The sequence below is a fragment of the Zootoca vivipara genome, chromosome 11, assembly GCF_965207765.1.
Source record: "Zootoca vivipara chromosome 11, rZooViv2.hap1.1, whole genome shotgun sequence".
NCBI classification, from domain to species: Eukaryota; Metazoa; Chordata; class Lepidosauria; order Squamata; family Lacertidae; genus Zootoca; species Zootoca vivipara.
In genome coordinates, this window is record NC_142594.1 from 44816112 (window position 1) to 44833271 (window position 17160).

The 17160-nt window shown below is 40.0% G+C and overlaps 1 protein-coding gene across 8 annotated transcripts in view; it reads right to left on the reverse strand.

The window, feature by feature from the left end:
* The window catches only part of WDR37 (WD repeat domain 37), a 66862-nt gene that overhangs the window by 25314 nt on the left and 24388 nt on the right, over nt 1–17160 (reverse strand). For 4 of the 8 annotated variants that reach the window (XM_088653744.1, XM_035129073.3, XM_035129072.3 and 1 more), the window contains exons 2-7: nt 11604–11781; nt 10808–10904; nt 9319–9414; nt 9101–9165; nt 7552–7635; nt 1621–1756 (exon numbers count right to left, since the gene is read on the reverse strand). In XM_088653744.1, the coding sequence (XP_088509870.1) occupies nt 1621–1756; nt 7552–7635; nt 9101–9165; nt 9319–9414; nt 10808–10904; nt 11604–11741 (616 nt within the window). In that variant the 5' untranslated portion in view covers nt 11742–11781. Of the gene's footprint in view, nt 1–1620; nt 1757–7551; nt 7636–9100; nt 9166–9318; nt 9415–10807; nt 10905–11603; nt 11782–15284; nt 15307–17160 lie in introns of those variants that run through there. The other 4 variants (XM_088653746.1, XM_088653747.1, XM_088653748.1 and 1 more) reach the window with 2 other exon arrangements.

Genomic DNA, 17160 nt, shown 5'->3' on the forward strand with positions numbered 1-17160 from the left:
TGCACAGAAAAACACTGATTTTGAAGTGTCCTAACTTCCCTGTGCTGTTCTACCTATGATGGCTTATTCACACATGAAAACCCCTACTCTGGGTTTCCAATTACATAGAAAGCCTACTCAAGTACAGCAGGATCCCTGCTGCAGAAGTTCATTCCCCAATGTCTGAGACACTAGAAGAATGCAAGTATGGTAAAGGGGGCATGGGGAAGAGGAAGGGGACGCCCCCCCATGGGGATTTGGGGGGGGGAGAAAGCAAATGAGAAAGGCCTGAACCACCACCCACTTCTGCAGTCATCAAGCAATGAGCATTCATGTCCGAAGCAGCCTTAGTGAATTTGGAGGTTTTGGCGAGGAAGTTAGCTGCACTTTCTGGACCAAGTGCAAGTCTCCAATTTCTCTGAATCATACCCTCTCTTTGATGTCCAGCAGATGGTGCTAGCGTATCTCAGACTCCTCATTTATCCTCTCTTTCAAAGATAAAAAGTTATATTGCCCTTATATGCACATTTGCGGCCCCTGGCCAGCATATTTCGAATTCTATGGGATTACCACTAGGCCCAATACAAGAAGTGTCCTTAGCAGGATTATCTTTCAGCAATGGAAGCACAGATCAAGTCTTAAAATGGATAACAGAAATTAGGTCATATTTCTAAAGTTTGGTTTTGGGGTCATTAGTGGGTAGGCAAAGAAAAGCAGGTGAAAGACAAACCTGAAAAGGGGTAAATAATGAAGAGAATATAACAAGAGAAACCTGACACTTGCATAGCATCTGCATTTAGATGTCCACTACCTCTTCCTACTGTTCCCTCTTATGGCCTGAGGTACACTATTTTCGTGGCATTTTGCTTAGCCTAATAAAGATGGGTATGACTTGAAGTCACTTGAGGCCACCACCTTGCTGAAGCTAAGCAGGTCTGAGTCTGGTTAGTGCCTAGATGGGAGACCTCCTGGGAACGACACTGCTTGCTACCCTGGGTTGCATGATGGAAGAAAGGTGGGATGTCAGAATGTAAAATACAGATTTTTACAATGGGGCAAATGTTCTCAGTAAAACCACACTTAAGAGAGATGAATGGCAAAACAAGAAAGTATAAATACAACAAAATTGTTGAGATAAAAACCATATCTAGGATTTGATTAACACACAAGTCACATGCTAGTCTGAAAGCATGCTTTGATTTGGAACAGTGTTTCCCAAACTTGGGTCTCCAGCTGTTTTTGGACTACAACTCCCATCATTCCTAGCTAGCAGGAACAGTGGTCAGGGATGTTGGGAATTATAGTCCAAAAACAGCTGGAGGCCCAAGTTTGGAAACACTGGTTTAAAGTAATGAGAGCGGTCCCTTTCAGTCTGGGGCGGGGGGGGGGCAAAGCTAGGGTGGTGGTGAGTGTTTCTCCACATGTGTACAGTTTGGTTGGAGAAGATCTGGTCCCACTGACTGAAGAATCCAATAGGCAACACCTTGAATCACAAACATGCTGTTTCGCATCTGATATAGGCAGGGCTAAGGGTCTAAATATGGGGCAGGATCTGAAGCCCCCCATCGGTCATTCATTGGCCATGTTTGGTTTAGTATGCCCTCATAAATAGCAATGGAGACAAAAAAATAAGAGTATTACCAGCAGATGCTGTCCCCAGCACCAATGGCTGAGTTTTCGTGACACTGACATCCCAAATCCCATCCCGATGACCAATATACTCCTTCACCAGCTGGCAAATGGCTCTAGATGTCGTAGTTTTGAAACTAGATACAATCTAAGGAGAGCAAGAGCAGATATGAGACAAGAAGAGATGTACAATTGTTTACTATCCCGCTCACAAATGCACAACATAAAAGCCATTAATACATTTAACTGTAGCACATTTTATGGATGCACAAGCTATAGGATGTTCTCTCCTAAAAAATAATGGGACCAAATTTGTCCTGTGTCAAATCAGGACACTGTACTGTGCGCGCCACAGCAGAATTTGGCCCAGTGTAAGCATTTTAGGAGGTCATAATGCAGCAAACTCTCAGATTTTCCTTTAATCTCTCCTGATAAACAGGTCAGTATAATCTGAGGAGCACTTAGCTTTTTTCCCGGCTATGTTTTGTATATGCCATACAAGTCTGTTTCTTAAATTCAGCTGGCCAAAAATGGGTAAGGTGCGGGAGAAGGAAAGAGCTGTGTAAAGATCTAAAGCTAAGAGCCATTTGAAATGGCAAAATAAATAGATAAATCAGCTAGTTTTAACAGTACACTGGAAATAACAATTAACCTGGAAGCACAGCCCAGTTCCTTTTGCATGTTAATGAAACATTCTTTCCAAGAAACAAAACAAAAAAGGAAATTTGACAACACAAGGGAAAACTAGGGGTGGGTGGGAAGCAACTAATGTTTAGAGATGAATCCCCTTGCTTGCCTGTTCTGATTAAATGCCTTTGGGGGGGACTTTTTTGAATTTCAATTGCTACATTAAAAAACAGTGAAGAGGAAAAAAGGAAATAATAGTTCACCATCCCACCCACCCCCAACCTGCAGGCAGAGAATTTTGGTACTATTTGTATCAATGAAAGAGCTATGTGCTAAAACACATAATTGCGTGTCTTGGTTTTGGTAAATGCTGGGAGTTCAGGTCAAAGGTAGAAGAAGGCACAAGAGACAGAAAGAAAAGTACAGAAATATGTCTTGGACCAGAGGCCTAGGGACTCTTGTCATACCCTTTTAAAAGGTTCCTAGCATGGCCTGCAGCTCCCCAACCACTCATTTCACAAGAGTTGCTGAACCATAATTTAGGGTTAGGAAGCAATGCCCCCAAGGTACAATGACTGCTCCTGCGTAGCACAGCATCAACTCTCCTGGGGTTAATTTAAAACCACAGACCAGGCTTCAAGAAGTGTGGTGTGTGTCAAATGTGCAGGTCTGTTTGTGTTTGCAGTTAAGGAGGAGAGGAATGGGTTAGGGAGAAGATCTGGACAAGGACGTGACTGACACAACAGGAGGAGGGGCAGCTGCTTTGACAAGCAAGAGGACTTTGGAAGGTCCTCAGTGACAAACAGAGAAGGGAACTTATATGGAGCAGAGTTAGGGGTGGAATGCGGTGCTGATGAAGGGGCTTTGGCAGAGGAGATGTAAAGGATAGCACGCTGGGGTTTGATGGTGAGATGTACTTACAGATCCTACTTCTGCACCCATGCTCATTAAAACTAATGATTTTGTGAAAAGTTATAAGGGTGTTCAGTACCCCTGGCGGAAGATAAAAGCCTAAATGAAAATACGATGATGCCGATTGAAATCTCCAATGTCTAAAAAGGTTGGTTTATGTTACAATAATACTTCTAATATTCCCCACCAATAAACTACAACTGCTGCAAAGCAGGAATAGGAAGCAGTGATGAAGGCTTGGTTTTCCAAAATAAAATACTGTAGCAGTATCTACTCAAGAAGTCAGCTTTCAGGAGGAAACATACCCAGTGCTTTAAATTAGAAGGTATTTCATAGGACTTGGGTTTCCTGACCTCTCACCATCCTGTTCTTCCTTCTCTGGGCAGTGCCCTCCTTAAAATGTTGCTCCCAGAACTGGATACAGCCTGAGCAGTGCAGAATTAAGCTGGGAGCAGGAGCACAATCGACAGGCAAGAGTGTGGCCCACTCCGGAGGAGGTGGTGGTCTTGGGCACTTGCTTCCCATGGAGGGTCGTTATAAGAAAAGACCCGTGGAATGAATGAAATTCGTCTAGCGAGGCACCACTGTATATTCAAAGAGGTGAACTCCCTTTTGAGTATTGTTTATTGCTACACTCATGTGTTTCCCCCAACAGGAAATTTACAGTGCAGCCAGTTCTATCCATGTCTAAGCCAGAGTTCAATGGAACCTACCATTAGGTAAGTATATATACTATATATTATGTATATATGCCTTATGAACTATTTCAGATCATAACAGTATAAAATGGAAGTTTTAGTGTTGCCAGGAAAAGAATTAAAATGCATGATGGGAGGCTACTATATTAAACTTTTTAATTAAAAAGATTTAAGAACTCCAGAAGCAGTCTTAAAATTAGAAGTAGTTATATAAAGTATTTGGTAATCAGAGCCTAGTTAAGCCAAAATCCTAGATGCAACATGTACCATCTTGTAAGCAAACCGGGGGGGGGGGCTGTCAATTATTTCCAATTCTGTTATTACAAATAAGGCCCTAGGCTTATTCAGTGATTAAAAAACAAAAGAAAAAGATGTTCTAACCATATACTAAATTAAATTCAGGGGGGAAAGAAAACAAAAAGGACTAGAAGAGGACTGCAATGCTATGGGTAGTGAAAGTACTCTATTTCCCCCCTCTTTATTAATCTTTATAACGATGAAATGAGACCTAGATGGAATCATAATTAAGTGGTTAATGAGCAGAATTGTTTCAAAGCAAGTAGAAGCAATAATTACTATGGGTGCATTGAAAAGGAAACAGGTTAATTCTTGCAGAACTAGGTAAAGATTAGTACTTGAACCATAGTGTGGAATTAATCATAAAGCTTTCAAGGCAGTATTAAAATGCAGTTGTCCAACTTAATAAAGGTCTTCAAACAAAATGGAGTTACGCATGAGAAGTGGAACAGTAGAATTACAGCAACAGGACTCCGATACCTCTCAACTGTTAAATAAGAAGTGGGGAAGAGTCCAACTAGGCTCTTGCACCCACCTCACCTCACAGAAGGAAAGAAATTATGGGAAGATTTCTTAAGTTCTTTAAACTTCTGAGGAAACTAAATATTCTACCGCTTTTGAATTCTAAGAAGCAAAAGTGCTCGAACATATATATATATATATATATATATATATAACCTCACAGCTTGTTATTTGGTGTGGGGGGGGGCATTTACATCATTTCTTCCTGCCTTTTTGGCTGCTTTATTTCAGTTGGGAGAGTCCTCCTGCCCTACTCTACAGAATTCTACAAATCTATTACTGATATGGAAAGTATGTTAAGCTAGAAAGGCAATTTATTTTCAAATCCGATCCATTAAAATGAAATACAACCAAAAGAAAGAAAGAAAAACCTGGTATTGGGATGACTGCAGATCCTCGTATAATGAGTAGGGTCTACCTCCAACTGATACTTCTTGCATGAGGATCCTGCCCTTTGCTTTCCTGCAAACCTACCCTGTTACTCAAGTCAATAGTACGTGCCACCAGCAGTTGTTCTAACGGCTTCTAGCCTCAGTAAGCCCATGTATTCCCATTTGTTTCCATGTCTGTTATGCAAGGCAATCATGTTCCAAGCATAGGTGTCCATTTCCTTCTCCCAGATCACCCAGCGTATTGATTAGCAATCATTTACCCTGTTTCTCATATTATAAGACACGTCTTATATTTATTTTTTCCTCAAAAAAAACACACTATGGCTTATTTTCAAGGGATGTCTTATTTTTTTCCTCCTCCTCCTGCCGCGGCCGGCATTGCTGCTGCTCCTATCACTATGTCTTATTTTCGGGGTATGGCTTATATTCCTTGAATGCTTAAAAATCCTGCTATGGCTTATTTTATGGGGATGCCTTAAAATATGAGAAACAGGGTATTACTACTTATGCTGCCGTATGCCCCACCCAGGTGTCAGTGGAGCAGGACATATAGCTCCCAAGCACTGCAGAACTGGCCCAAGGCCACAGCACATGTGAGCACCTTCTACAAAGTGCAAGTTGGTCAGTTGCTTCCAGTTTAGTAGCATGGGATGTACTATAGCTGCCTGCCAGTTAGTAATGGGCTTGGTACTCATGCAGGCAGATGGGACAAGAGAGAGAATGGTTGAGCCATCCCGATTATGGCAGAGGTGGCATCTATAGCGGTGGGAGCAAAATAAAATAATGAATCATGTGGAATATTAGGTGAAGAGCAGTTCCAGCTGCAGCTCTTATGGGATCTTCAGTAGCAATCAGCAGTGCTTATGAAGAAATGGGGAACCAACTCATCCTAGACCCACTGGTGCCATAGCATCTTTGGCTGGCATGCCTTTCCCCTATTATCCCCATCGTGGCAACGAGCCGAGAATGAGATTTAAATCTTCCTGCCCATCACTGTACTGTGGATTCCACTGCATTATGGGGTCTGTAACTGCCTGCACAGGTATCAGTTGAAGCATCTACTTTTTACTTTAGCCCCATCTGCTTTTGGCAAGCTGCTCCCAGAGTGTTTGCTTGGAGGGCTATGTGGCCCTTCAGCAGAAATAAAATAAAATAAAATCCCCCCCCCCAATGTTTTGGAGATGGCATTTGAGTTTAAGGTCCCTTTTGCCAGTGCTGGTGAGATTGCTTCTAGACTCAGAGAAAAGGATAGAAACCCCATGAACTGTTGAGATAATGCCTAGAACAGAAACCATCTAATGCTGATTCTCCCACTTGGCATGTTAGTGCAAGAAGAACCTATTATGATGTAAGTGTTACCTAGAAACAAGTTTCACTCAATGTCCAGTTTATGTAATTAAGTCATGGCTTAATAAGCCAGAAAATACACACATGCAGCCCCTTTGCTTCTTCCTTCACACCGGCAGGGAAGGAAACCAGAACACTGCAAGTTCCCATTACATGCAAGCTGGGAACTATGGCTTGTGGCTTCCAAACAAGCCAGGATGCAAAAGTCAACACTGAACTAGTTAACTGCACTTTCTTGGGCTTTTCCACCCCCACCCCCCACTCACATGATGCAGGAGCAGAAGGGGTGCTTGCAAATGAACTAAGCTGCTGCATGTCCTGGCTTATGAAGTGAGGACTCGATTACACAATTGTAGTCAATGAGTTTTTTGTGTTGCTATCACAAAAAGAGTAGGATACACGTTTTCTTAAATAAACTTCCCAATCATTAAAAGACAAAATCTTCTTAAAGGAATGTCCAAGGAAAATACTATATCTTTTATAAGTTTCCATTCATTAATTTTATTCTCACTGCTTAATACATTGCATATGAGCTATTGTGAGCTTTTGAACTTTGCTTGATTTTACTTCCAGCTGCAGCAGTCCTGAATTAGTCCTTTACTAAGAAGCCCAAGATTTTCTGCAGCATTCTTCTACTTTATAGTAGTCATATAAGAAAATAAACACCAGTCTTTTTGCAACTTACTTCTCTGCAATATGGCATATGCTGAATCCTGAATACACTTGATAAGCTCCCCACCCACCCAATGGCTACAAAACCCCTAAAAACCAAGAAAAGCAGTGTGGAGAATTATACCGAATTTATTCAGTTTAATAAAGAAAGTAATGGCCTCGTTTGTTTTAACTGGGATGAACTCATCAGTCTGTATTAATCCAGACTGGTACCAACACCTTCATCAAATGTAGCAAAGGAATGTACAGTAATGAGGGGAAAGCTGCTTTTGGTTTTCAGATTCTGACCTCATCAATTAGTATCCAAAAGCAAGAAATTGTTAAGGATGGGTGGCACAAGGTCCTCCAAGAGGGAACAGTTGACAGATATGATATCCATAGAAGAAAACTGGTTAAGATGGCATTCTGCATGTTCCACCGCTCACTACTGTTTAGCTGGGCATGCATACTAGCACACTGGGAAGCAAAGCAGTTACCCAGGAGTCTCCACCCCATATTTCCCAGCTTCCCACGTTGAAGTTGCGAGGTCCACCTGATTTGCCTGGGAAAGAATTTGAGCGCTACATAGCAAGTAAGAAGAGATAAGTATTCAGCACTTTCTTTAAAAGAAAAACAATTTATCACACACACGCACGCACACGCACACACACACACACACAAAATAGTAAATGTCTTTATTTTAATGACTATTTAAGAAAGTGAACTGCTGTTCATATTTAATAGATTAATAATACATTAATGCAAAATGGAGGAGATATTTACATCCTGCAACATTCATACTGACATTGCGAACTATGTAGAAAGACAAATGAAAATGAAAATTAAACTGAAAATGAACACTAAACACAATTCATTATCAAATTTAAGCATCTTGGCATTTTCTCATAGGTTTGCACATTCAAATTATATCTGATCGATTACCAACTTTTTAATCTATTGACTGTATTTGCCTAATAAGCGTGCATTAAAAAGCAGGATCAAAAGTAAGCTAAAAAAAAAAAACTACCCTAAAGTATTCTGTACTGAAGAGTGCTCCACACACTTTCTTCATCTCATTCCTGACCCGATCCCAAGTGGGGGGGTGTACAAATTTGAAATCAAAGTCCTTTTCTAATTCCTGGTATGGTCACCTCTCTAAGTAGCAATGGTTTGGGGAACATTGAGCATAGACTCAGCAGTGGAGATGGGAGTATAAGCTACAAGCCCCGCTAGACTGCAACAGTTTTCCGAGTTTCCTAGAAAGATGAAAGGCTGACCAAATCCAAACTGTGTTTATGCAAAAAACATGAGGTGGGAAAATGGTCTTGATTCTAGCTGTTCAGGAAACCAGCCAGAAAGCAAAACCCAATGTAATTTGATGATCAACACTGGGAAAGTGTGAAGTGTTTGATCCTATATTTGATACTGCCACCATAGGAATTTATACTTATTTAGCTCTGTTCACAGCAGACACCAAAAGTTTATATTTGAACCTAAAAAGCAATATATTTTGAAAGCCCTGTGGAAGATAACAGCATGAAAGGTTTGTATGTGACTTTATGAGTAATACTTCCACGAGGCAAGAACACACTATTGATATGTGAGTGTCATCAGGTCACTGGTAACTGCAATTAGAAGATGCATCCAGTTCTATGAATCTACATTTTGAACGAGGCCACAACAAAAATGATGTCCATGAATTAGTAAAATTCATGGGGGAAATGGATGTAACATCTCTTTAAATTAACTACATTTTATTCCTACAGAATTCCTCACAATCAAAATGCTATTAGTTTCTATCTTCTATTAACAGGTTTTTAAAAACCCTGTCACAGCTCTCCCTTGCTGCAAACCTCCTTTCCTTTCATGATGCGTTCATTACATTATTTTGAAGCAACAATTCAGAGGAGCGGAAAACAGACGCCAACGATTCTGCTAGCCTTCACTAAGCATATCTACAAATAGAAAGTACTTAACAAAAAACTGCCAAATTTAGGCTAGCAAGTAAATACTGCAGGGAAATAAACGGTTCAGTGTGTTTCATACCTTACTAGTAGATGCCTTGTAAGTAGTCTTTAACTTCTGAGACAGCTGACTGGTACTATGACTGGCTGTTAAGACAAATAAATTTAAAGGGAGTGAGGTTTTTTAAGGCTGTTTCATTATTTTATTTGAACATTTGTGATAACACCCTTCCAACAAATCACCAACTTAAGTTATGAAAAGCCAACTGAGAGAGGTATACTTGTCCACCTTCTTCTTACCTTTTGTTTTCAGCTGTCCCTTGCTCAGTTCAGCTCCATCAATGGTTTGGCCTTCAGCTGCTAAGCGTTCATTAAGTGTATCAATCTCTCTACGTACTAGCAGTAGCATAAAAAACAATGTTAATGAAGATAATAGGCATTCAATCACAACTTTTGAATTATCACACATTCCCTATTTCCGAGGTCTCAACTGTGCAGCCTAGTAGTCTCCAGTTTCCATCTACCTAAAGGGCTTTTTGCATCTGCGGTTTATCTGTATACCACAAGGAGTAAGCGTAATCTTAAAACCAGAAGCCATCAGATTCAGACATAATTTCACAGCAGGCGTTGCCATGAGGAAGTTGCTTCAAAACTACAGTTCCAAGGGGAATAACTCTGATGCAAAAGAGCCATTAGTAAATGCAAATAAAAATTCAGGAAGGAAAGACAGCTATCTCTCTTCCACAATCAGCAAGTCACCGCTTGCCAAAGATCACTCCAGATTGGGAGACAATGAACCCAGCATTAGACCTTAACATGTTTTTCCCAAGTTTAAAAAGAGATAGCATCCAGTCTAGAACCTGGCACGGCAATCTTGAATCAATAAACACAAGTAATGATAATAACTTCTGCAATGCCTCACTTGGAGAATTATATATATGATACAGCCCTAAAAAGTAGACATAATTCTTCACAAATTCCAAGAACCCATGGAAGTTAACCCCCCCCCCCACTGGCTCTGTCCCAAACATCCTCTCCAGACATCAAGAACTCCATCACAAAAAGAATGGGGGAGCTGAAAGGGAGAGCCTATGTACATTCAGCCAATAACATGTAGATTCCCCCTTTCAGGTCTTCTGTTCAATGTGCAAAGGTCTGGAGGTGAAGTCAGCAGGGATGGAGATGAACTCAAGGATGGAGGTGGGGGTAAAGCAGGCAGTTCTACTGCCTCCCCTCCCACATATTCTGTAGAGGGCTTATATGGCAAACATATTATTCCTTGCTATGCATAGTTACATTTTTATGCCATCTTATGATCAAACTGCTGTGGCTTTAAAATACTGAAGTGTAGCTGTTACTTAGTTAAATAAAAAATTAAACAGGAAGCCATATCAGACATCCAAATGCTCTGTTTCTATCTCTCATATATATATATATATATATATATATATATATATATATATATATACACACACACACACACACACACACACACACACACACACACACACACACCTACATACTAAACATGACAGACAGTATAGATCAAGTTAAGAGGAATTAGACAATGCAAGTGCTAGGATCTCAAACACTTATGATACGTGGATATGTAACTTGGGAAATGTAAGCGTCCATTCAGAGTTGTTACTGAGCTGTTAATTCACAATCATGTACGGGGGCAGGGGACCAGAATAATTAGCTGAAATATAATGCATCTAGTATATTTTCCATGCCCTCTATTTCAACTTTTCAAATATGTTTCCAATACATTGTATAAAGATCAACTCACATTCGAGATTTTCAATGTAGAGGTTTTCAAACTCTCTTTCTATTTGGCCAAAAAGTTCCAGGAGTGTATTTCTTACAGATGATGGCAGTTTAGAATCCTTGAAAGAATAAAAATATTAAAAATTATTGGAGTGTTTTACATTGCTTTAGTGCATTTTTGACACTTAATGCCAATTCTGTAATTTTACTCCAAAATCTATCCTGAAATAATTTTTCCATTATACCAAATAAGAGTTCAAATTTAAATCATACTTCTATCTTCACTGACTAGTTGATTGGGGGGGGGGGACTATTAGTGAGCCACAGAACACTCTGCTAGATGAGGTGAGTGCTATTTTGCCCATTCTTTCAGCTTCCCCAGCTCCCCACCCCAAAAACTACTTTGAAGGGTTGAGGGAGTCTCAAGAACAATTGACCATCATTCAATCATAAACCAAGTAGCATGGAATGGTGGCTGCCTCGATAATGATGACGCCTTAAACAACTGTCTGAGCCAAGGCACAGGCTTGACTCCTTGTTCAGCAGTGAAGACCAATGAAGACCACAAAAGGATGTGTTGAGGATAAATGAGGTGAAAGACTGAATGCTTAGGCATTCCCAAGTTTTAAACTATGCTGCCTTGGCAAGTTTTTTTTTAAAAAAAAAAAATCTTTTGTTTTTTGAAATTATATGGAATTAGTCTTGCTGCTCAGTAGATTGTTATCAAGCTATTGTAACTTGCCATAATAGGATTAAGTAGATAATTTAAATAAACATACACAAACAAACAAATACACACAAACTCCAGCCAAACTTACCTGGCCTTCCAACATTTCTCTCTGCAATCCTGACCGCTCCTGTTCAGAACTGTTCGTTCTTCGTATAGAAAGACTGTGAGATTTGCGTTTCTGCTTGGCTTGGCGAGCAGTGGCACAACTTCCACTTTCTGTGGGCATTACTTCAAAAAAATTACTTCCCAGAAGTTCCTAAGATAAACTAAAATCAAGTGTTAAGTATTAGAATTTGCCTTATATAATGAGTTAGTCTTAGAAGAAATAATTGTAATGGAAACATTTAGGCCTGCAAAATTCTTAAATCATTTTTAGAGAAGGGGTATTTTGTTTTTATCTGAGGAAAAAGAGCTGCCTTTAGTTAAGATTACTTAATTCTGATTCTGTTTAAAAAATAATGCTGCAGATATATGAAAACAGGAGAATTGCGACCACATTCTCTGCCATTAATTGTTAGCTAAAAAGCCACTGTATATATAAAAAAAAAACATCCTCTAGGCTAGGGGCCTACTAAATGCCTTCAAAATGCAAACCCAGTGAGAATTCCAAAATGCTGCCAGCAAACAATCAAACACCTACTGCAGTTCAATGAAATGCATGCAAAGTCACAAACCCAGCTGTAAGTAAAGGAAGATGATGTTTGAAGGGTGGTGTCAGGTAATATTTAGTAGAATATTTGGTAAAATTTTGCAGCGGTTTACTAACTTGTTCTGAACTTGTTCTTTCATAAAACACCTTACACAAAGATTGTGCTATAATCAAATTAAATTCCTTTAGAAGTTAATTCATTTAACATTTAATGCTACTAAGAATATTAAAACAGATTTGCAAATGTATCTTTTTAAACATTTTGCTCTACAGTGGTACCTCGGTTTACAAACACAATTGGTTCCGGAAGTCTGTACTTAACCTGAAGTGTACCTAACCTGAAGCAAACTTTCCCATTGAAAGTAATGGAAAGTGGATTAATCCGTTCCAGACAGTCCGTGAAATACTTAACCTGAAGCGTACTTAACCTGAAGCAAACTTTCCCATTGAAATTAATAGAAAGTGGATTAATCCGTTCCAGCCAGGTCCGCAGAGTACTTAAACTGAAAATACTCAAACCGAGGCATACTTAAACCGAGGTATGACTGTATTTGAAAATCATCACTATGCATTTCAAAAGTCATCTGAACTGTGTTTAAATTACCTGACAGTACCCTTCAACCATTCTTGCCCATGCATGAACCATACTGCTCCCATAAGAAAATCAAGTTGTGCTTCATTTGGGGAACAGTGTCCAAGAAACTACACTGTATCCAAATCTTTTGAAAATTAATATGCATTTATTAAGCAAGAAACATTTTCGATTTTCTCCCCTCCTCAAATTCCATTTTAAGAAGAGCTGAAGCATTTCGTCAATTAAAAACCTTTCAGTTAAGAAGATGGCCACTATTCATCTGACAGCAGAATCTGTTCTAGTACAAGAGTTTACATAACCCTGGGAAGCAGACAACACATTAACGGAGCTATTCCTCCTCTCATGGGAAAGAATGCCTCTTCTAAAATGGTGTCTTATTCATGTGTCAATAATCTAAAGACAAATAATACTGTTCAGAATTATAATTCTATTTGTATGTGAGTTTTTAGCTTCAATAACAGAACATAGGCTAATTGTTACTTTGAATCCAACTCAACTCAGAAGGCAACATTCATTCCCCCACCCGAAACAGAATTCTGAAACAATAATGACAGTCTGACAGTCCAGGAAAGAGACCCAGGAACTTGCAGAAAAAAGAAGATAGCAATAAAGAAGCTTGAGCAGCATTTAAAACAACTGTGTGGAAATCCCTGATGTAGGGAGATTTGACAATACTGTATGTACACCAACTCTCAAATTAGGAATGAGAACTGTTGTACGTCTAACAACTAGAAGACTGTTGGGGTTTTAAAAATCTAGGTTATGAAATCTACAGCCAAAAACAAATGCATGTTTTGCAAATTGCAATGCAATGTAGTGTAAATAATACTTGAAATTAACACAGAAAAATACTACATGACTCTGTTTAATTAGACTTACTAAATAAGGCTGAGGATACTGTATGTTTTGGTACATGGATATGAGCAAGGAGCATTCCTCTGAAACAGCCTTTCCTACAAGCTAAACACCCTTTTCACATGTACTGTACATTTCTTGTGACTAGCAACCAACATAAATGGTATCAGCGGTTTGGAAGATGTCTCCATAAGGGCAACCTTTTAGTGATAATTTCCCTCCACTAGTCATTATTAAAATTCTTAAGCTCAAAGGGACTTAGATTTTCCTCATCTTTGTGCTAGCTCTGGAAATGGCATATAAACCTAAAAGATCTTCTACACTCATAGAACTGCTGAACATAGATAATGTATTTTAATCTGATGGTGCAATTTTAACCTTCCCTTTTAATCATGGTCAAAACGTTCTGCAAAATGAACACTTTATTTAAGCCATTTTTCACAGCATCAGGAAAACAACTGGCTGTTTAGATACAGGCCCTTTTTGATCATTTACAACAAGAAAGGAAGAGCCACAATTAAAGTGATACAAACCAAATTTGGAGAGTAGGAAGAAATCATTTTAATATTTATTCATATTTATTCTAAATCATTCACCTACATCTACAAGGTGCTAAACAAAACACAGAAAAAGTCAGGCTCTGCCCAATGCGGTTTCCAGTGCAAAACTAAAAACCTTCAAAAACTGGAAGAGAAGGACAAACATAATAAAGCACTGTCAAAACCTTTGGGGGGATACAATTTTAGAACTAGAGAAGTTATTTGCTCATAAATGTTAACAGCTTAGTCAGTTGGACATCATCATTCTGCATTTCATTATGCTAATGATATTTTGCACATCTTCATGCACCAGAATAACTGCAAAATTCATGCATTGTTCAGGAAAAAGACATGCTTAAATGCAAGCCCTCCTCCAGATCTTGCAAGAAGTTATACCTAAAGCTGAGGCAGCAAGCAAACACACACACAGAGAGAAGACGGGGAAAATGAGAAATTAACAAGCAGGATCCAAGGGCCCACTGACACATGATATTTCTCCTACACCAACCACTGTTGTGTGCAATAAACATGTACACCACTGTATGTGACAACAGAGTGCATGTATATTTATCATTATTAACACACAAATCATGAAGCCCTCATAGGGGGAAAAAATCATGTGCAGCAGCTCTAAGTGTACTTTAAGGCTGCAATCCAATGCTAACATACCTGAAAGCAATCCTCAATGAACTCAATGGGGCTTACTTCCAAGAAGATATATATAGCATTGTACTGTAAAACTATCCAAAAGACCAAACAGCCTTTAGCTTTTAAAGAGAGATTACTGAACCTTAAAGGGGGGGGAGGATATTATCCTTTAAGCTTTGGTAGCAAATCACTTAAGTTGGAAAGGTAATTTCTGTCAAGATCAATTGGCCTTTCACCACAAAAATGCTACAAATTTAATGTAAGAAATGGAATTAACTGAACAAGTCCTTAGCAAAACAGTATGATACATGGAGATACACAGCACAATCCTATACACGTTTACAGAGAAGTAAACCTCATTGAGTTCAATGGGATGTACTCCCAGATAAATGAGTATAGGATTGCAGCCACAAGAGGGGATCATTGCTGGCAGTTACCTGGATTCACCCTATTAAATTAGGTTTTCAAAATAATGGAAATTACCTGTCCAGTATATCAGTGTCATGTTAAATATCCTATGAAAACCATATTAAATATTGATTAGTGAAACAATACAAAAATTAGTCAAAAAGACTTTCACATTTTAAAGTCAATTACTGCTGAAGCATGCAGAACTACTACCTATACTTTAATCTTCCTGCTATCATGCATGTTAAGGGCCACAATGAGAACATTAGTGAGAAATGAGAAAATCCACAGTTCAGATGTTGCAGTTTACCTTCAGTATGAACTGACAGGTACTCTTACTGCACCATCATAAGCCTACTTCTTGAAAGCATATCCCATTTGTTTCAATGAGATTTACTATCAGTGGAATTGTTTTAGAGTAAAGCCTTATTCAGGTGTTCAGCCTCCCATGAGGGATGAGTGGTGCCCTGCTATGCCCCTTCCCCAATGCTATCCACACATTAGGGGCATAGCAGCAGCAGAACAGCTTGCCAAATACGCACTGGCTAGCCCCACAAGCTATAACCCTGAGCACTCAGGGCTGTGGCTCATGGAGACAGGCAACACACATTTGGCAAGTTGTCCCACTGCAGACATGCCCCCAATGTATGGATAGTACTAGGGAGGGAATCGTACCTGCATGCAAAGACAGGATCTAGCAAATTGAGTGGACAAGACCAACCGTGGGTCCGATGGTCAAGAACGCAGCTTCTGCACAAGCTCTAGATAGAGGGAAGTGAGGGGTTGGTAGAGCTCGTAAGCCAAGGAAGGTAGCCCATCTAGGAGAAGCAAAACTCTGATCCTAAACCTCTGCTGCCTTGGGAGATATCTTTGGTAGAAGAAAATGCTAAGGAGTAAATCCCGCCCAAATCTGGAGTGCAGTCCCTAAAGCAGTTGGGTGGCATCTTGTATGCCTCCTTCCCACAACTCCTGCAGCCAAGCTGTGCCAAATGTATTGCTCAACTTTCCTTTGGATCACATCAGCAAGGGCCAGGGGATCTTGCCATCTGGGCAGTCCAAGACCTCCATACTCACTACCCAGGCTTCTTCCCCAGGGAGGTCAATTTGGTGCTGCTAAAGCAGCAGTTTGACCTCACCCTCGGAGATGCACTCCAAAGTCTCTCGAGACAGATGGGTGCGAACCAGAGAAGGGCCATACCAGAGCATAGGGACACAAACAATGTGGATGTACCCAGCCCCACCTCAATTGATTATAGACCTGTGAGGATAAATACACAAGTAGGGATGTAGTTGTAATCCAAAGTTTGCACATTCACTTGGAGGTAAGCAAAGCATGACCTGGATACATGGGATCTCTCAGCACACCACTAGCTAGGCCATACTGATCAAAATACAGTGTCAAAAGAACATAATCACATGATTCAAGACAATAAGGAAATGTTAACTATAATATTACATTGTAAACAGACATCCAAGTTCTGCAGGAATCTACACAAACATCCCTGCGCGCATAAGTGAAAATCACAAAAGGGGGAACACCCTCTAAACACCCGTTTTTTCCTGTTCTCCAGCTCTCTCTTCAATCCAGACCGAAATATCTGTACTTTAAGCTCTGGGGCTGGCTGGAATACGTCCGTTTCAGCTGTTAAGTGGGGAGGCTGAGTAGCCTAAACAAAGCCTTGCTGTGCCTCTGGTCTTTGGGGGGCTTTCTGTGCCCCCAATGACATCCTCTTCTGGCTCCAGGGAGGGTCTCCTTGCAAGCCCTGAGAACTTCCCCCCATTTCCTGGTACGTACGTACATATGTATGTATGTATTTCCCAGTGCCACGCAGATACGCAGTCGCGCACAAGTTGACTATGCATTAAGTAGGGTGACACCTGTATTTGGAATTTCTCAAGTTCTTTTGGGAGTACTCTGGCATTCATAGGTCAAAAGCTGCAACTATAGCCT